The 20,883-nt window shown below is 39.1% G+C and overlaps 1 protein-coding gene across 1 annotated transcript; it reads left to right on the forward strand.

Annotated features, from left to right (window-relative positions):
- The first annotated feature begins 2,506 nt into the window (after window positions 1-2,506).
- On the forward strand, window positions 2,507-20,371 carry LOC102236798. The gene is made up of 15 exons (XM_023350789.1): window positions 2,507-2,545; window positions 5,277-5,444; window positions 5,799-5,845; window positions 6,604-6,644; window positions 8,064-8,144; window positions 8,769-8,863; window positions 9,445-9,568; window positions 10,916-11,340; window positions 15,576-15,656; window positions 15,892-16,020; window positions 16,429-16,546; window positions 16,626-16,777; window positions 16,858-17,076; window positions 18,593-18,740; window positions 19,636-20,371. Exons 1-15 carry the CDS (start codon window positions 2,522-2,524, stop codon window positions 19,788-19,790), a joined length of 2,007 nt encoding a protein of 668 aa, XP_023206557.1. The 5' UTR covers window positions 2,507-2,521; the 3' UTR covers window positions 19,791-20,371.
- The last annotated feature ends 512 nt before the right edge of the window (window positions 20,372-20,883 follow it).

Raw genomic sequence — 20,883 nt, forward strand, 5'->3', positions numbered from 1 at the left:
ATAGTGTGCCATATCTTTGTGAAAATCTAGGTCATGCTTATTAATCTCTCCAGATGTTTTCTCCAGAGGTGATGGATTAAGAGTAGAACCTATATAATGCATATGATGCCAAGCAAAGAACTCATACTGTAACCTTCTCCTGAAACAGAAAAGCAGATCCAATGACTGGAAGCCATCACCATCTCAGTTTGACAAAACAAACACAGTGTGAGCTTTAATTCAAACTTCAGCACTACTTTCCATTGTGTAAGGGAATTATTATGTTTTCTGAGGAAGTCAGTAGCTACACTGAGCCGCAAGTTAAAGTCGGGGAAAATGTATTACCCACATGCTGCCCACACAGGAAAGAGCTGAGGCTGAGAAGGTGCAAACAAATGTGCTCTGTAGCTCAGGGTGTCTGTGTTCTTTTTTAAGATTGTCACACATGATAAAAAGAGAAACGTATGGCTGCCAAAGATGAATGGTTTCCCTCCAAGTGCATGCTTACATTATTAGTCCACGTATTTTCTTATTCTACCTGCTGGTCTGACTGGACATACAGGTATATTTACTTGGGAACTCAAGTGCATTTTTTTCATTGTACACATTTTTCTTTCATGCTTCTTTGACAATCTTTTCATCTGACAGCTATAACTAATAAATGTAAACATAATGATTCTGTTCATGTTCAGGGCAAATAAAAGTACATCATTGTCAGGCAGGTAAAAGGTAAAAACTTACAATTCCAAAATTGTGTTCATAGTCCCCATTACGTTTTGTTTTTTTTAAGATCTGTAAAAGCCTTAACATTCAAATGTCCTTTAAGTGGAACAAATGTGAGCATATATTGGTTTTGTCTGGTGAACCAAAGTTATTAAATGTGGTCATATGTCTCTCTCAGAGTGCGGTGAGCTCTCTGAGAGGGATTTTGGAGTTAAAATTATTTGGTCATTTAATCTGCAGGTAAGAGCCTTGATTGTGTAACACTATTTATGTAATAGCCTTCTAATAATCCAGGCTAAATACAGTGATTGAACATTTCACTCATTTGTTTGATGAACCTTCCAGCCTGGAGGGTGTATTAATTTTTTTAGATTACTCTATGAAGCGACTCTCCATTTGTCGTGTTGAAATCCTAAGTACTGGAATCCAAACCAAATATACATTTTGTCTTTGTTTTGCTGTATTTGTTTTCTGATCTGTAGTATTTCTTCAGTCCTAATACACCGTAGCCACAGGAGGTTTCCAGGATTTAAATTCAAGAGGGAGTCATTTATATCTTGAGTTTAGTAGTACCAACCCACCTGTGTTGTCAACAGGTCTTTTTCCACTGGAGAGGAATTTGGAGATCAAATCCTTATCAACTCTTTCCAAGTCGTCCCACAGATGTTTACTTCTTGGAGTAAAATAATAACAGTAGCGGCCCACATTATGGACTCATAAGAGCTTGGTCACTCTTAAAATACACACACTAAAACCCAATAAGAATAACTCACAGAAATGAGGAAAAGTTTTTAAAAGGCTGTGAGATCAAAAGAAAGTCCACAAATGTTCTGACAATATGGAGCAGTTGTACTGTAAATGGTGTGAAATCTCTGTTGATTATTATTGAATATATATATTTTTTTATTTTATTCTTCTATTTTACAATCATGTTCAAAGCCCAAAGTCATGTTGGACCCAGTTTTAGTGACAAAGTCAATTGTTACTGTCATATATTTAGACCCCTGTGTCAGACCAGGATTGTCATAGTATGAAAACCTAAAGTAAGCATATCACAGATTCACAGCTTTTACATAACTGTATTAAAAAGTGTAAAGCAGCATTGAACATTTTTTGTGTTGCTGCTAAAATAACATTTAACTTATTGATCATTGCAGTTCTACTTATTTTGATTTTGATTTTAAAACTTCTAGTTAGCAAAAATGTAAAATTAAAATTAATCCTGCTCAATTTGAAAGCATTTTCCAAATGCAAATGTGCAGAAGGCTGGACTTATCAGAACATCGCTTAGAAAATACTGCACGTATTTTCTAAGCGAGACTATTTTTTGCACAGTGAGTGGTTTTATTTTCGATTCAAGTTTAAAAAATAGTTCCAGTTTTATTTATTAGAAAGCATGAATCAATCTTTGAGTGATTAATTTAATAACTGTACATCCTGTAGCAGTGGTAAACAGCAAAATAAATTATGGATATAAGTAGAAAATGGCTGCCTCTGTTTTCTATAATATAACCAGATGTAAAAAGGTGAATGAATGGTAAAAGATTCAAAACAAAGCCCTAATCTGTTGCCCCAGCAGTAGCAAGGGGTGGGGGGGCTTGTTGTCATGAGTGTCTTCTGCCGTAGCTGATAGAGTACTGGTGGTCCATCTATTGGATTAGAGCAGGGATTTCTCCATGGTATTAATCTGTGAAGACAGCAGGCGACCCGGGCTGTGCTCACTCTGAGCTGTTGTGTCTCTCAGCCTCTGGCTGTCTGTCAGCAGGCTGTTTCTGCTCCATTTGACTCCCTGAAGCGCACAGGACACGTTACAGCCAATATGAACCTTTTCTGTTTTTCACTGGTAAGTCTCTCTTTTTACTTCCTGTGTGTATATTCTGCTCAGAGACGTGTCATGTGAAAAAGTTATGCTGCAGCTGGGAGATTGGACTTAAAGAACATGAGCTTCTGTAAACCAAACTCCTCTGTTAAACTTTATGAAGGGGCAATGTGTAATTAATGCAGTAAATACACTGCATTACCAAGCTGCAGTAAATACAAAAGTCAGTTTCTCTTTCTGCTAAGTCCTAGGCTTGGCTGTTTGAGATGTTTTAAATACCACTTTAAGCTCATTTGTTTCCTTTGGCTTACTCCCAGCAGGTGTCTTCATTGTTCTTTACTAATGAAATATTACATGTCTGCACGAACACACAACCCTGTGTTTGGGTATCCAGGTGAGGTCTTTATGTGTGGCTCTTAAAGGAGAAAACATAAAGAAATGTTTCTCTAGTTAAAGCACATCCATCATATGATCTCAGCGGTTGTCCAACTGATGAAACACTTGCACTGACTTCTTTTTGTCACTAAAGTGTAATGCATGTAAAAGGGAAACCGAAACAAAGTTTAGGACACAGAAAAAAAACAAAAAAAATGTAAAGAAAACAGTCAATGTTTCTAGGCGACTAATACAAAATCACTGTGCAGACAGGACCAGCTGAACAACAGCATTAGATATTTGTTCCTAGAAAAAATCCAAACATGGCCAGCAAATTATAATCCATCTGAAATCTGCTTGAAGGAAAGTCAATCCTTCCCTGCATGTATTATTGATAAGCGGATGTTTAAAAATTGCTTTGAGTCCATTTCATATGCATCAAATTCTCAGGGCTACTATTTTAATGCATGGATTTGAAATGCAGATTTTAGACTTAGACTTAGATTTAGACTTAGACTGACTTTATTGTCATTTGGCATGCACAGGGTGTATACAGAACGAAATTTCGTTGCATACGGCTCAGGACAATGTTTTGAGCTTTCAATGTTGTGAGGTTACTCCAGAATAAAAATAAAATACAGTATAAAATATGAATATAAATATAAATATAAAATATAAAGTGCAGGACTGACAGTAAAAAGGAAGTTACTTAGCTCTGTACATGTGCAAGGTATAAAGTGGAGACCAGATTTTAAGTGCAGTCCAGTTAAGAGTTCAGCAGTCTGATGGCAAGTGGGAAAAAGCTGTTTCGGAACCTGGTGGACCTGCACCGGATGCTGCGGAACCTCTTTCCAGAGGGCAGCAGGGAGAACAGTCCATGGTGGGGGTTTGAGGGGTCACTGACGATGTTTCGGCCTCGGGACACGCAGCGCTGGGATGAAATGTCCTGAATGGAGGGAAGGGGGGCCCCGATGATCCTCTCTGCTGTCCGCACCACTCTCCTCACGTTCTTCCAGTCGTTTTGTGTGTCATGTTCTAACCTTATGGATTATTGAAATTTAGAACTGCTGTGGGTGTATGTGTGTAGTCAATTTTAGTTTTTAGAGTTTGTAATCTGCCATCAAAGGCATAAAAAAATCACCATTGGATCCCCGAAGCCTTATCTACATGGTTTTGATGAACATAAAGGACTTAGAATTAAATCACAAGTTTTTTGATGTTTACTCTGATGATGATAAACTTACTTTTTGGCAATGAAATTGTCACAGAGGACAGTCAGAGCCACACAGGACTCAAATGCAGACCTAAAAATAAAACTCGCCCACTACTAAAACAGGCTTCTTTTTTTTTTCTGTATTTCAACTCACCTACTGAAACGGCAGAAAATAATTTTATTCAGTCATATTTCAGAAGGTAAATACAGCATTGACTGATTGATACTCCCATTCGATTAACAATAGAAAGGTAATCATAACAACTAAATAATCACTGTCACACTGACAGTTTTAGTTAAGGAGGATAGCATAGAGGTAAGTAGTTTGGTGCTTTCAGCAGAGGAGCCATGCATGTTTTGAATGACGCTCCACTGTCAAACCAAACCTGTCATCAAGGTTTCAGACTGTTTCGTACGTTTGCACTTTTGTTCATTCTATGCTCAACTTCCTGAGGCATAAAAAAGAACTGTCTGCCATCAGATGTTTTGTTCCTGTCTCGGGGTCACTTTGTCACCACTTTGGCTACTGATGAGTTTCTATGATCTGCTCCAATAACAAAAAAAGATATAGTTTTGAATTCAAATATTTTCAATCAGTCAGATAATTATTTTGTTTGGACTAGAGATCATTATCTCTTGTCTTTCAAAGAAGTCGACTACTAGCTTACACAAGAAACTTCATTCAATGAAAACATTTATAAAAGTTTTCAATTACAACAAATCATACCTGAGATTTTTATGAGCATTTCTCAACATAGATTGTCCAAATACGTAAGAACCAGAAAAAAAGTGCTAAAGGTTCAATACATGAATCCAAAGGAGTTTCCTTGAATAGAAGGAGGCTGGGATGAAATGGAAAAAATAAGTTGGTGGTGATGCAATGACTTGGAGCTGTCATCCGGGTGAGTTTTATTCCAATGTGGATGAGGGGTTAACAACATTGTAGATTTACTGGTGTATGTTGGATTGTGTGTAGTACTGCCAGGGCAGTTCTCGTTTCAGCTCTTGAGTCCTTCGGGGACAATAAAATGTGATTTGATTTGATTTTCAAGTCATCCATTACAAGCTTTTAAAAAGTAAAACCAGAAATGTATCAGATTCCACAGTCTAGAAACTATGTTTGTAAAAATGAACGCTTCCTTCTTTTGTATGTCCACCTGTCACCAGGAGGGGTCTATGGACAGCCTGTACGAGGCGGTGCAGAGCTCCACCGACGGCCCGGCCCCGCCCATCCCCAGCCGCTCATCCAGCCGCTCCTGCAGCCGCTCCTGCAGTCCAGCAGTGCTGCTGGATGACAACACAAAGTGGAGAGGCTCTGGAAGGTCTATATCCATGGTGAGAGGGGGAACTTTTCATTGAGGCCTCAAACGTGTCTGCAACAGGACTGGTGGACGCAGTTAGTCAGGGTTGCAGTTAAATCCGTGAATTACTGGCCTTTGTAAAGTCCCAGGATGTTTCGACGAAATAAAGCTGATTATGAAATGACTAACATATCCTGACAGCTGCTACAGAGGTCAGACCCTTTTTAATATATAAATTGAGCTTGAAGTCAAGCATTCATCATGTCCATGAACTGATCCTTACAGACTGTATGGGGAGTAATTCATTGACAAAATATCAGTACAAATTTCACAAAATCTTTTGTTGAAAAGTAACTTTTAAACACTGAAGCGTTTCTTTTTCGTTCAGGATATGCAGCAGACACACAGGGCCAACTCCAATAAAAGGAATAGCAGGTAAGCTGATCAAAATAAGCATGCTACATGCTTTTTTAATATCTTGAATTTAATTTGGAATATTTGTATCATTCCAAGATACACAGGGAATGTAATTGGATTAAAAATTATGCAATCCTGCAAGGACATCAATTATACTTCACTAGTCTTTTTGAATGCACATGTCAGTCAGTCCAAAAAGGCCCTCCCTGCAAGTGAAAGGGCCTTCTCATTAAGAAATAATAAGGCTTGAGATGCTCCCTGTTTATTTTCACTGAGAACTTAATTCTGTAAATCCTCCGTGTAGCAAAAACAGATCAGATCCTCAGCAGGGCTCCTCCTCTCCATCACTTCATTCTCTCCATTTGAAGCATAGTCCCACTTTAACATGAGGGATTGATGGCACAGTTGGAAGCTTAATATTTTTCTATTCAGCTTCACAGGAAGCTTTTGCCTTTTTTTTTTTTTTTTAGAAGAAAGGTCCTGCAGATTGTCTTGCCAGCAGGAGGTAGATTATGGGGCTTTGGGCCAGTTGAACTAAGCGGATTCAAGGTCCTGGTTGCCACATTACCTTTACTTCTTTGGCTCTGGTTTACTCTGTTCTCATAGTGCTGTCTCTCTGAAAGCATATTCAGTTCCACATCTGAAACAACACGAACATTCTCTGACGACATTTTAAGCTCATTGTTTTTGTATTTACATGGGTGAGCAATGTAATGTAAAAATATTACAAAAATCCTCTGAGTTGACGTGCATAATATTCTGTCCTTTCCTTTCAGAACACACATATCAAAGTCCCTGTCAGACAATGAAACACTGGGTGAGTACTGCTTAATGAATTGTTGAACAACTTGAGGGCTGGCAAGAAACCCATTTCAATTAAACGTTGGTGCTTTATCTTGATCAGATTATCTAGGGAGCTTTAATTTGTAATCTACTGCTTCCTATTTTACTGCGGTATAAACATAACGTGACACAAAGGCCTATGTTGCTTAGTTACTTTTTAAGTTGGGAAAGATAAGAGAACATACCATGCAAGTACGAAACAGCGTATGTTAACCCTCCCACAGTCCTAGTCCTAGCGTAGGAAGAGCGAGGCAGATGTGACTGTCAGGCAAAGGTGAAATATTCCATCCATAGACTGATATTATTGTTATTATTAGATTTTTAAAACTTTTTCTGCATGCTTCCCCCACGCCCCCACGCCCATTTCCTGTCAGAACACTGGAAATAACTACTATTAGTTCCAGAAACCTTTTTAAAAAATGATGGCCAAAAATAGCACTACTACTCAAACCCCTGCTCATATCTGCTGTCGGAGTAACAACGGCAGCAGAGAGAGCTTTCTTCAGAGTCTATGAAACACTATCAAACTATTAGATGTTGCGTACATGCTAATCGGTTGTTTGAAAAGCTTGCCAGAAAGAAAACAATTTTATAAGGTAAAGGTGTCAAATTTGCTAAATGCCACTGGAAGTGTGTAATTTGATCAGATGAGACCAAGATGTAACTTTTGAAAACAAATACCTTGCAGTGTCTGGTGTGAAAGAAAGTATGAATATAAGAAGCGCTTTATGTCCACTGTTAAATATGGCAGTGGATCTGTGTTTCTGTGGGCCTCTTTGTCTTCCACAGGATCCTTGTTAGAGTTCAGATCATCCTGAGCTTTTTAAAACTCTAGGACAGAAAGCTAAAAATAGGCTACGACTGGATGACCATTTCAGTCTCCAGACCTAAATCCTACGAAAAAGCTGTGATGTGAGCTGAAAAGAATAGAGCATAAAAGAGGACCAAAATCTCTCAAGAGATTATTAATGTAAGGCTCTATGGGCTTCGGATTAAAGAAATGTGATAGGAGAAGACTAAGTACTGTCATATCAGTATTAGAGGACATGCAAAGTATTGATAGCAGGGTTACCAATCAGAGCCACACTGGGGATTTATTAAAACCCAATTATTTCTTGTCTGAGATTTCTTTGCAGACTAAATGATTGTAATCAAATTACGATTCAATTTAAAAAATCAATTGAGATTATTTTATTGGAAATTTTTTTTTTTGTTTTAAGGCTTCTAACCTATCTTTATCTTTGTGGAAAAGTGTGACGGGCTTTAACACATTAGTGTCTCTTATCCAAGCTGAAACCGTACATGCCGAGTTGTAACCAGTTGTAGTTGAGTCAGGCTGACGCAGCCTCACTTTTCACATCAAATCCCTGGCCTTTGCCTCTGCCTGCCACAGATAACCCCGGCTGTAATGCAGCGTGGCAGTGCGCCAGGAGCCGAGAAGATTTAATCCACATCACCAACAATCACAACGAAGGTAAAAATAAAATGTAGGTTAAGCTCATCCAAGGTGCATCTCAGCATTCATCTGGACTGAGAGCTAGATGTTGGCTTTCAAACATCATGAAAAAAACCAAACAATTTCTATTAATTCTATCTTAATATTTGTAGCAAATTATAATAAACATTTACTGTTATATTTCCTGTTTGTTTATGTTTAGCAAATTACTTAGAAAGATGCTAAACAGACACACAACACATTAGGTTTTTTTGTAATGCACCAAAACTTGAGTCTGTGGTTTCTTGATATGTAATACCCTGATTCGTCAGATTTAATAATTTTCAGTGTCTTTCCTGAAAAATAGTTAGCAAATTGTTAGCAACACAACATTCAGCTAATCCTACTGGTTTTCCATCTTGGAACTAGATCCCAACCTGAGTGTTACGTGCTTCCCAAATCCAAAAGGTGGCCAAGGCTCCAGTTCTTTTTTCAACTTGTATTCTGTTAATGCTGATATTTTCACCACCTACTGACACAGAACTGGCATTACAGTTGAATTCCAGTGATTGTGTGTCTTTCTGAAGTCTTAGAAACTTTTTTTTTGCTTTGTTTACATCTTTCCACCTCATGAAGTGAACTCAAAACGTTTTGTTTCTTTAGAGATGAGAAAGCCTAAGCACCGAACAGACAAAAAGGGAGGAAAGGGAGGACATCGTAACGGCACAAAGAAAAAAGAAAAACAACAAACAAATCAGGTGAGCAGAGAAAGGGCTGTTGATGCTGATATGACAGTAATTAATCACAGAGCTTTACTGACCCCGCGTCAGCCTGCTGTGTGACGTGTTGCTTCTGCTGCTGGAATTGAATGGGAAACCAAAAACCAGTTCAATTTCCATAAACAGGGACTTCCATCTGTTTGTGAGTCAGTTTTCTGCGGCTGACCAGGTTTTAATGCAGCACAGATAGTACTAATGGAAATACTGTTCTCACTGTAATGACTTGGACTCATTATAGTGATGTGTGTGGGCATGGTGAAGGTTTAAAGACCTCATACCAGGTCAGACAGTGGCCAGTCGATTAATGCCCATCATAGGGGCAAACAAAGCAGATCCTGCCAGGGCTGGATCAGATTCTGTTTTCAGTGCGTCACTAAGAGGCTGCCTGGCTGCACTGAGAGCGCTCCGATGCTACTGTTTATGTAACAACACACTAAGAGTGACTTAGAATTTGCTGTTTACAGAAAGTAAGAGAGCACAAACACAGCCTCAAGAACAAAAAGACAAGGTGGGATATTTTAAGGTAATGGGAGTCGATTTTGATTGTTCTGCCATTTCAGAGTGTTCATAGCAACGGAGTGATAACAGAACCCAAATCTGCTGCCAAAAAGAACCAAAAGAACGGAAAGAAACCAGGAGGAAGGAGTGGGAAAGATGTGTCCAAGAAAAGTCACAACAACAGAGGTGAGACAACATAGAAAAAATACTTACTAAAGGATTTTCTCTCTTTGTGTACTCCATAGACTGAATTGTGCTAAATTCCTGTATGACTCAGCTTATTTGCTAAAATTTGAGACACAAGAACATGTGCATGCAAACAGGGTCACTTGAGTTCATAGCTTTTAACATGTTACCACATTTTCAGTGAAGAAGGAGTCATCCAACAAAAGCACAGCAAAAACTGACTCATCCAACTGACCATTGCCACATTTCCTCTTTTTCTCTTTTTGATGTTGCTTGAGGATATGAAGCCATCTGAGTCTCCCCTCTAACCCATTTCCAGACGCCTTTAGACTTGCTTTTCTGATACAGAGTATGTTATCACAATTTTCATTCCCATTTAACTTTTCTATATTGGAATAGACCAACACTAAATAGTGGCACAACAGACATGCCTTCTTTTTTAAATCTCAGAAAACTGTGGTGTACTTTTTTTTTCAGACACCCCGTGCTGCAATTATGGCTGCAAGTATTTTGCGTATGCCTCTACCAGAACTACTAATTTAGGGACAAAACCTTATGTTCAGTCTTCTTTGGAAAGCAACTCAAGCTTAGAGTTTCTCAATCATCTAAGTGTTACATAAAATAGTGCTTTCATCGATACCAATCTTTTGTAGCTCTGGCAGTATGTTCAGGGTTGTTGTCATGGAGGAAAGACCTTTCTTGCACTGTTGTTCTATATTTAGCTCCATCCATTTTCCTTTGCTCAGCTTCCCCATCCCTGCTAAAGAAAAGCATTCCACACCATGATGCTGCCATTATCACGTTTCACTTTTGGGATATGGTTATGTAGTCGTGCCACACTTGAGGTGTCACCTGACAGGACACATTCTGTCACTCGTTTGCTTTGTTCAATTAAACACTTTGGCAAACTATGAGTGGGACTTCTTATGCCTTTGATTAAACAATGAGTTTCCTCTTGACAGTTTTACTTTAAGGCAAAACTTCTGCAGTGCACAACTGATACTTGTGGCTTGGATAAAATCATGAACTTGAGCTTTTGCTCTCTGCATCTCCTTCAGAGTTACACTAAGATCTTTTAACACCTTCTATGATTAATGCTCTTCTTGGATGCCTTGTCTCCTCATGTAAATGGCCATGTAGTTTTTGGTAGTTTTGCAGATCTGCCAGATTCAGATGATGGACTGAATGTTAAAAAAAAAGGCTGGGGTATTTATAACCGAACCCTGTGATAAACTTCTCCTTAACTTTCTGCTGACATGTTTGTGGTGCACCTCGTTCTTCATGATACTTGTTTTTTTTTCACAAATGTTCTTGGGTTTTTCTTTGGCTTTCCTCCTTCTCTTCCAGTGAGTTCCCCACCAAAAACAATGAACCCACCCTTGGAACCACAGTATTTGGATGTGCCATACACATCTAGACCGGATAGGAGGTTGTACCTGGGCAAATCCTCCACCCTCCCCACCCCGGACAGCTCAAACCCGGGGCGCTGTGTGGACATGGTCAGCCTACCTGGAGGAGCGACACCCACCCACCACCAGCGCTGGAGCAACCCAGGGGACAGCAGCCCTGCCTGGGGGACCATAGAGCACACCTGCTGCCGGCCCCTCACGGAGTACCGCATGCTCCCCCATGAATTTGCCGCCCTGCATGGAAAGGAATGGGATGGGAAGCAACAATCAGTGATGGACCAGAATGGAAGCCTAAAACGGAGCTGTCAGCTTCAACCAAAGGTGCCACGGTCTGTCACGGAGGTGGATCTGTCAGAGCCAAATGTAAGCAGTGGATTATATTCTTCATTAAGCTTCAAACAAAATACAATAAAAAAGGTCCGTTAAATATTGACCAAAATATGCAAACAGGCAGAAGGACGTAGTCACATATAATGGTTTGCCACAGTTTCTGCGCAGACTATACAGCTCTTCCTCTGCTCTCTGCCTTAACATAATCCAGTACTGACCAGATGAGGTATCTGCTACCACCCATTGGGGGTTTGGAGTTGTTTCCATCAGAATAGCTAGGACCAGTCAAACACATGATAATAGTAATGTGTGATGTGCTGTAGAGCAGAGGATTTTCCACACATAAGTAAGAAAAAAAATCAGGAAAACTACAGCATCTTGAAATCATGCAAACAACTTTAAGTTTGATATTTCTTTAGATGAGAAAAAGATCAGTGTGTGTTATTGGGAATAGACAAAACAAAGTAGTAAATAATTGTGATGGGGAAGGAAAATGATGCAAAACTAGAAGATGTTGCATCCTTCTGTATTTTGGTCCCTGTCCACTGAAACTCCCAGGTAAAGTCCAAAGCAATGGTCACCTTCACAATTCAAATAATTAGTAACTAGAGAGCTGCTCTGTGTATTTTCATGTCAGTCCATCTGTCAAGGTTTGTTGGAGAACATGAAATAAACTTAATCATAAAGACCAAGGAACACAGCAGAAAGGTCAGGAATAAAGTTGTTTACGCAGAGTTAGGTCATTAAACAATATTGTAATTTCATCAAAAAATGAGAAGTTTGGCACAAATGAACAGATGGGTGTTCTCATTGAATAACAGGAGTGCAAAGATCCACAGCTAAAGTGGGAGACAATAGGGATGAAATACTCGAAAGAAAACCATAAGACTTCCTCTTTGCAGTTTTTTTTTTTTTTACAAACCACAAAGGGGACAAATAAAAAAATTGGGAGCATTTCTTTTGGTCAGGTTAAGCTAATATTTAGCTTTTTTTGGCCAACATACAAAACAAAGTGTGTACTGACACCAAACACTGCACATCTGAATATCCCAACAATGAAACACGGTGGTAGCAGCATAATGCTGTAGAACACGGGAGTTGACAAGCTGTTCAAAACACTTTAGACCAGGGGTGTCAAAGTCCAGTCCTCAAGGGCCAGCGTCCTGCAACTTTTAGATGTGCCTCTGCTGCACCACACCTGAATAGAATAATTATTTCATTAGCAAGGCTGGGAGAATTGATCTACACAAGGAGGAGGTAATTAAGCCATTTCATTCCAGTGTTTTGTACCTGTGACACATCTAAAAACTGCAGGACAGCGACCCTTGAGGACTGGAGTTAGAGACCTGTGCTTTAAACTGTCTTTCATTTTCCTTCAAAACTATGTGCTACGTTGTCTTCATCTCATAAAGTCCCAATGGAATACATCAAATTTTGAGACTGAAATATCACAAAATGTGAAAAGATTTATTGAATACTATTAGAGTTCAGTGTATTCACTTGATGTTACCATATAGGAAATTAATCCATTTTGAATCGAGCATTAACTGTGGATTTTTCTATTGTATAGTGATTACTTGCTGCTAATACCTTACAATAGTCTAGACAGAGCCAGGGGGCATTGCCCTGGTGAACAGTTGGCATTTCTCAGAGCATAACCCTTGCTGCTGGTCAGAGAGCACGTGCAGGATTCAGCATGTGTCACACAGAGCAGTAGTCAAAGCTTAACATACTGAGGGAGAAACAATCAAAGATGAAAAAATGGTCTTACATAGAGATTTAGAGCTGCCTATGGAGCAGTAGGGACCCTGGTTCTTAGTAACAGATGGAGCTAAGACAACATTAGGCTTAAAGGTTAAAACTAAAAATCTATTTTTGTAATGGCTTACATTCTTATTGGGATGTGGCAGAAAAAATGGCTTTGCTCAGATGCTCTTTCAGATGTAATGTTTTGGCAGGTCTTTCTTGTCAGAATTTGAAAATGATCAAGTGATTTAATAAAAATCTGTTAAAAAATGTTTCAGGTTTAAGGTGAAGAAAAACCCCCAGAATATTGTACATGATTACAAGCTGTTCATTCTATCACTTCTGACTGTCTGGAACACAAAACATGTGGACGAAAAAAGTATCTCACTAAATTTTAATGTCTGATGAAGTCACAGTTTTGGTTCGGGCTTAAAATCTTTTCAAATGTGAGAAAAGTCAAAAAGATTTCTGAGCTTCCATATTTACATCATTGTTACTACTGTAACAATGAATTCATGGAGAAATATTATACTTTTACTTGTGTGTAGTAAAGATCTGGAAACATGTTTGGATTGCAGAAAGGTGTGGGAGCACCTAACTAAAAAGTAAGTAAAATACAATATGATACTGTCGTTTCCAAAACAAAAGTTTTCCTTTTTGAACTAAGATGAACAACTGTCTCACCACAGAGCCAGGAGTCTGGGAAGTCATAGATTAGAAACCTTAATCTGAATAGCCAGGAGTTCATGTTTGATTGAATTGCAGCTGGATTAGGCAGCGGTTTTGTCTGTTGAATTCTTTTGTGCAAGTGACCAAATGAAACCAGCTGTGGCATAAATCCCCAGATGATGGCATTGGAGTGATCATGATCCCCAGGAAGGCCTTCAGGCTGGTTATGTTATTATTTTGAACCAAACAACTAATATCAGGATTGTACGTGTAATCTTTTTTCAAGGTAGGATATGCAGCTTGCTTTAAAATTAGTAGCCCAGAGAAACCGGAAAGTGTTTCGACACAGCAAAGTTGCCACTTTGAGCTGTTTCTGTGTCATACCTAAGCGCTTCCTCTAAATTTCTCACCCCACGTTAAGAAATGACTTATTACTCCAGCATCATTTACCATCACCCACTTCCCCATTGTGGTTTTAAAAAAGGAAGAAAATTCTTTAGGAAGAAAAATAATTTTTGCACATTTTCTGTTGTATTGTTATTTCTTTCTTTGCTGAAATGAGACTGGTTGGGATTCATTGGCAGTGAGGGAATAATCGCATTATACCACAACACGACCAACAGTGGTTACGTGACTGACTTTTACTTAGTGAAATTACTGGCCCAACTCTGTGGATTAACCACAGCAACACAACACTGGTAGCTGATGTGACGCAAGCTCATTCTCATTAAGTTGCCTGAGATAATATCAAAAAAAAAAAAACAAACACTGCAATTAGAAACCCTAAACTGAGCTGTTCCTGGAAGTGGCTGAAAGTGGGTTTTTTTTTTTCTTCAAGGCCACAAAATGCACACTTAAGCATTTGTGTTTTTCCCTTTGAAAGCAATACTGCAGCAAGAAACAGTCAATTGCCTCACATCCTGTGTTTTGTGAGGAAGTGGCCCAGTCAGCTCATCAGACAGTCAGCCTGAGCGTTAGTTAACACATCACTGTCAGATCAGTGAGGTACAGGCAAGAAAAGAGCAGCAACTGGCCAAAACAGCAAGAAAATTCACATAGCTGAAAATGTTACAAAGAGCAGCGTCTAATGTGTCAGACAAAACAAGGAGCAACAAACCAAAGGTAGGTTAACAAACTATACATAACTAATGCTGGTGGGACAATTTAATCCTTTAAATTAACTTTGCATCATGTTATTCTTGTCCTAATGAATCAAACTTACATGAAATTGCCCCTGTTTTCTAGTTTAAAATATGCAAAAAATAAGAGATTTATTCAAACACTGGAATTAAAAATGACAGTAAAAACAAATTTTTTGTTCATGTAATCGCTGGCAGAGAGCCTCACAAATCTAAGCAGTTTCTGCTACATTAACTCAATCTCCCCTACGGCTGTCTAGGAGCACAGAGCTCATATTTAACCAGGATTTCCAAAGGATTAATCATTTATATAATTATTTTTGGTGCTCTGCACAGGGGATGATGTGTGTGTGAGGGTGTGGGGGGTTAGGTTTGGGAGAGATTATGATGACTTTTAGTTTTATGAAAAATTGGGAGTGCCAGAGAAAAGCAAGCTGTGAGTTCACGTCCAGTTCTGTGTGGATATAGTAATGTCATTTAAATCTGCCAGTGCTGCTTCATGGAAACGTGTAGATAAATGAAAATGATGAAAAAAGGGTGAAAGGTTGATATGTTTACTCATGTATTTTTGCAAAAGAATTGATGCTTTTGTGTCTTTGCCATAAAATAACCCAGATTCCTCAGTCTTTTGTTAGCAGAGAGTGACGGGAAATTTACCCACAAACTGTTCAAGTAAAGTAAGAGGACGTTGTTTTTTGTTGTTGTCTCTTTTAGCGTTCCACAAGCTTCGGCAGGTTTGAGGGACTCAGACATCACTCATCACATGCCAAAATAGAGGAAAATGGGACAACTATGGTTGGTGGACAAGTTTATTTTTTGTGCATTCATGTATTGTAACAAAAATCAATTCCATGTTCCAAAACCTTTGTCTTGTGGATACGCTTGAGTGCTCATATTTGCACAACTTTGAAAATGTGCATTGAAATTGGATTTTAACTGAAAAAAATATGCATTTTAATGTCAATTTATGGAGCAGAAAAACAAGTGGTTTACTTAATTCCACCTTTCTGTCCACCATTAATCTCTTCAGCTCAGAGAAGAGTGCGACAGTCCAGATCCCGGCAGATCAGCAGGACTCAGCAAAAAGATGAAAGAGATCTCGCTGACCATGAGGAGAAAGATGGGCAAAAAGCACGCCAAGTCTCTTTCAGAGGAAACAGTGAGTCATTTTTAAGATGCTTTCTTCACTAACCGGGATAAATCTCTTGACTTTGCATGACTATCAGTTGAGCTGACACAGATAACCAAAAACCCCCTTTGTACCTGTCACAGCATTTACTGCAGCCCTGAGCTCTTCCTTTATCACATTCATCTAACACAAACCCACATCCTCACACATGACGCTGGCCTGAGCGACAATACAATTCTGCTTTATACTTTGACCTGTAAAGAATAATAAAAAAAACCATCTTCCTGCAGTTTCATACTTTGCTGTCATACAGATTCAGAGATGCAAAACCTTGAAAGTTTAGTATTTCCATCTTTACCTAACACTGTATATTTTAGCTTACTCTCATGTCCTTGTTGATTATTATTCTAATTTTTTTTGCCTTTGTATGTGATCCAGGGGGATGACACAGACAAAGACCCAGAAGCAGAGACGGAGAGCAGCCCAGCGGTTGAGAAAAGCTCTGCAAAGACGAGCAACTCCTTGGAGAGTCTTTACAGCGGCCAGAGCTCCTCCAGTGAGTGTTTACATCCGATCCATGCACAGTGAAGTGTAAGAGCCAAAGCTGTGTATTTATGATTTGTTTACCGGTTCAGGTGGCGTCACCAGCGAGTCCAACGGTTCCAGTCAGAGAGACAGCCTGAAGCTGGAGGAGGACGGCTCCTACCAGGGTCAGTTCTGCGGCCGGGCTCGGGTCCACACCGATTTCGTTCCCAGTCCTTACGACACAGACTCACTGAAACTGAAGGTAACTTCCAGCAACCTGTCCTACTAGTAATGGAGACTTGGACAAAAAATAACTTTTCAACCTTTAATTGGATTTTATAGGTTGGCGACATCATCCACATCATCAGGAAGCCTCCGATGGGCATCTGGACTGGCATGCTCAACAACAAAGTTGGCAACTTTAAGTTTATCTACGTGGATGTCTTGGCAGAGGAGAAGGAGAAAGAAGAGGAGGAAAGTCCAAAGATCAGAGAGCAGAAGCTGTGCAAGAGGCCAAGACCTAAAACGCTGCTGGAGTTACTGGAGCGGCTGAACCTGGAGGTGAGGACAGGATCCAGGAAAAATTAAAGCAGTTTTGTCAAGTTAGAAATTTCAACGAGAACTTTTCAGTGGTCAGTCAGATTCAAAACTGGATCTCGCAATTCCTGCTTAGTAACTTTCAATATCATTTAATATCCTGCAGTAAAATTTTGTTGGCCTCTTCATTAAATATAATTCCAGATTTCTTTGACCCTGAGATTGAATCTTACATTAACTCTGAGAGAGGCTGAGATCAAAACAGACTTACACTATAGTAAAACAACTCCAGTCCTTAGAACATCATTACTATACACTATTTTATGAACCTTTATGCCTCTGTCATGTTAACACCGGGCAGTTATTTACAGAGTCTACAGGCATTTACAGATGTCTGATTAAATGTCAGGAATAAAACAACCTAGCTGTTATCTAGCTTTAGCTATTTTTCACTAAGATCAAAGCAGACTAATTCTATCTTAGAACAATGAATGCTGAATATTGTCCTGCTACTTTAGGAACCTTTAGATGAGGGGTCTACAACTCAAATCTTCGAGTGCCACTGTTTGGGAACTTTTGGATGCATCCATGCTCCAACACTCCTGAACTTTCTGATATCCCAAAGAGGTAACTCGGCCATTTGGTTCAGGTGTGTTGAAAAAGAGATGAATACAGAAGTTGTGGGACAGTGGCACTTGAGGAATGAAGTTGCAGACCCCTGCTTGAGACCAAAGACACATTTATAATGGGTGGAATCAGAAAAACACCAATGATCTTCCTATGTGAAACACATTCCTATGTGAAAAGTTCATTTTTGAGAAATGAACTTGAAAAGGATTTCTAGACAGCAAAAAATCACACAGTCACTTTCCACGTACTGAGAACAGAGCATGCAAAACATTTCAAGACAATCAGTATTTACAGCAAAACAATAAATAAATATATGGTGTTTTAAGAGAAATGTATTTTAGTTATCTTTACTTTGACCTACTTTCTTTAGAGATCAGAAATACTTTTCATGTTCCATTCTCAGAATGTGTTTAACAGTGAGATCATTGGTGTTGCCACGTCTGCATCCTTCATTTCCTGTCTGAATAACAACTAACTGTGATGAAAGGTCCATAAAATAAGGGGGGAATTTTTGTGATTATAGTTGATTTTAGACAGCATACGTCTGCTTTTGGTCAATGCTAGCTGCCTAATTGCTAGCAGTTTCTGTTATTCTGTACTGTAGAGAGGTCTACAGTATAAATCTGTAGACTTCTCTTTAAAGTCTCTGTCAATAATTATCCATTTCAAACATGATGAAGGTTTAAAGCTTTATAAAACAGTGATCGCATGTAGAGTTGAGAGGTTTTTGAGATTAGAGATCCTTATATTAGAAGTCCAGGTTAGTTTAACCCTCTCGAACTAGCCATTACCTTGAGCCTTCTGGATTTACACTAAAAATGCAAAGAGAGTTATTGTCTGCTGTGAGATGAAAGCAACTTATAACTTAACCTCGCTTTAAAAATCCCTCTAATGAATTGTTTTGCTTCAGGAATACGCCTCTGCCCTGTTGCTGAATGGCTACCAGACAGTGGAAGACCTGCTGCACCTACAGGAGAAACACCTGATAGAGCTGAACGTCAAGGACCCCGAGCACAGGCGGAAGCTGCTCGCTGCCGCCGACTTCCGCTATGTAGAAGGTCAGCAGCATCCTGAGCAATCATCCTCTCAATATGACCCAATCTTAAGAAAACAAACCAAGTTACAGAACAGAATCAGCACTAGGTTGATCTATTTTAGCCATTGCAGAGACTTTCTCATTACCTTAGAAACTGTTTCAGGATAAGAACTGAAACAATAGTTTGTTTTGTTTTAACCTGTAGCTGAAACCATTGCCTCTGCCTGCGTGTCACTATGCACTTACGGCTCACCAGTGATTTCCTGTCAGTCAAATAGAAATTGCTCGCCAGGACAGAAGACATTCTTGTAATCTGACATCTCTAACCAGGAGGGCTGGTTGTGACGTAGCTCTGAATGAAAACAAAACTTGCACTCGCTTGTGCTTCAGAGAACTGTGACATCCACTAGTGGGGGTTGTGCTGCATCCGGCAACTCAGAGAAAATGTGATTGAGAAGCCACTGATTGTTGTTTATTTGTTTGGGTGATAGCGTGAGCCCCAACAGATGGCAGCTGCTGCAGCAGTGGCCCTGCCGAGCCTGTTGACGTGGCTGAGACGGCACTAATTTAATCAAGCTGCGCTCCATTAGGTTAGTGCTGTGGTCAGGGGGATTAGGAGCTTCTGACAAACCACAGAACTGAGGAATGGTCCCTGCTTGTAGAGGGGGAAAAAAGAAAGGAGACGGTGATCTGATGCATTCGTTTGCCTATCAAAAAAAGCTACCACTGCACTTGCAGGCAATTTTTACTCATGAAGTAACGTTTTCCTGTAGCAGAAATCAAAAGATATATTAGAGATTAACGATTAGTTTCCATTGACTTGCCACAGATGTTATCTTCTTCTATGTACGCAGAAGCCCTTATCTCTCAACACATTTTTTTTTTTTAATTAAATTTGTTTTTCTTTGCGGCTGCAGGTGATGATACGAGCAATGCAGAGGAGCACAGATCTTCCCACGGCCAGCAGGAGGAAGACAGCGATTGTCCCAGAGACTCAGGTTGCTTCATCCCGTCTGAGTGTTCGGACACTAAGGAGGACACAGAGCATGTCGCAGACACAGCGGAGGCATGAGGCGTTTGGCTTATCCGAAGGATTCTGAGAAATTTGGAATATAAAGTCACACTTTTTTCCATTAATTCTGATGAAAAAAAAATCTAAAAATCCGCTCAACATGTAATGTTTACACCTTGTGTTCTGACCTGGAGCCTGTATAATGTGGGAGCGCTTTAAAAGATGAATGAAGAGGGGATTACAGATGTTCAAAGTGTAATCTCATCCTTGTGTTGCATTATGAAAGTAAAGTTTTCTTGATGTCAAAGAAGTTACGGTTTTTTGAAATTAAGTCAGTTATATTTATTGCATTCCAAATGATCCAGTGTTTTTGCCTGTAATTGTTTTAAGCCTTTATTTGTCACAGATGAATCACTTTTATATTTTCCATCACACCCAGGCCCAGCTCAGCCCTCTGAATTCTGTCCTTCTTTCCTCTGAATGTGGTGGTTCTGGTGAATGTGTCTGGCTGATGGTCTATATTACACACTGTACATAATAAGTGTATTATTTTGAGCATGAGTTTGAATGAGATTGTTTGTTTGTGTATTTGTAAAACATTAAACCCTATTCTAAGTACATATGTATTTATCTGTTTTCACAACCTTTTGTAAATAAATCAATAAAACATATTCAGTTATATTTTAGCCTTCATTCATTTCACCTTGAACTTTGTTTTTGATTTTTATCCACAATTAATAGTAGTAGAGTGCAAGTTATAGTAACATTTGTAACATTGTATGTATGTAACATTTTATCCAGCTTAATGATAATTATTACTGAATTATCATTCAGTAATAATTGCTGCATTGCTGCATTTAATGGTAAAAAGGAAATCGGATTCCGATTTCGATTATTGGATTTCCACCTTAAAATGTAAAAGTTTCCCCGTTACTTGAACAAGATTCTTCCAGCGTGACTGTTACGTCATCTATAAAATATTTTAAATTAAGAGATTTTGTTTGCTAGTAAAGGTGACACTACTATACAAACAACTTATTTTCTAGGATTTCAAAGCCTTCTTTTCCCCACTTTTCTTTAAATAAAAGCTTCGGCTTTACCAGCTGCTAGTTTCGCCCGTTTGTCGCTTACTTAAGTCGTTTGATATCCAACT

The sequence above is a fragment of the Xiphophorus maculatus genome, chromosome 18, assembly GCF_002775205.1.
Source record: "Xiphophorus maculatus strain JP 163 A chromosome 18, X_maculatus-5.0-male, whole genome shotgun sequence".
Lineage (NCBI taxonomy): Eukaryota > Metazoa > Chordata > Actinopteri > Cyprinodontiformes > Poeciliidae > Xiphophorus > Xiphophorus maculatus.

Bases quoted from the DNA above. Each gene is read 5' to 3' on its own strand.
- LOC102236798 (XM_023350789.1), top strand. From the start codon at position 2,522: ATGAACCTTTTCTGTTTTTCACTG. The intron at 2,546-5,276 runs GTAAGTCTCTCT...ACCTGTCACCAG, and splicing joins ACCTTTTCTGTTTTTCACTG to GAGGGGTCTATGGACAGCCT. The intron at 5,846-6,603 runs GTAAGCTGATCA...CTTTCCTTTCAG, and splicing joins TCCAATAAAAGGAATAGCAG to AACACACATATCAAAGTCCC.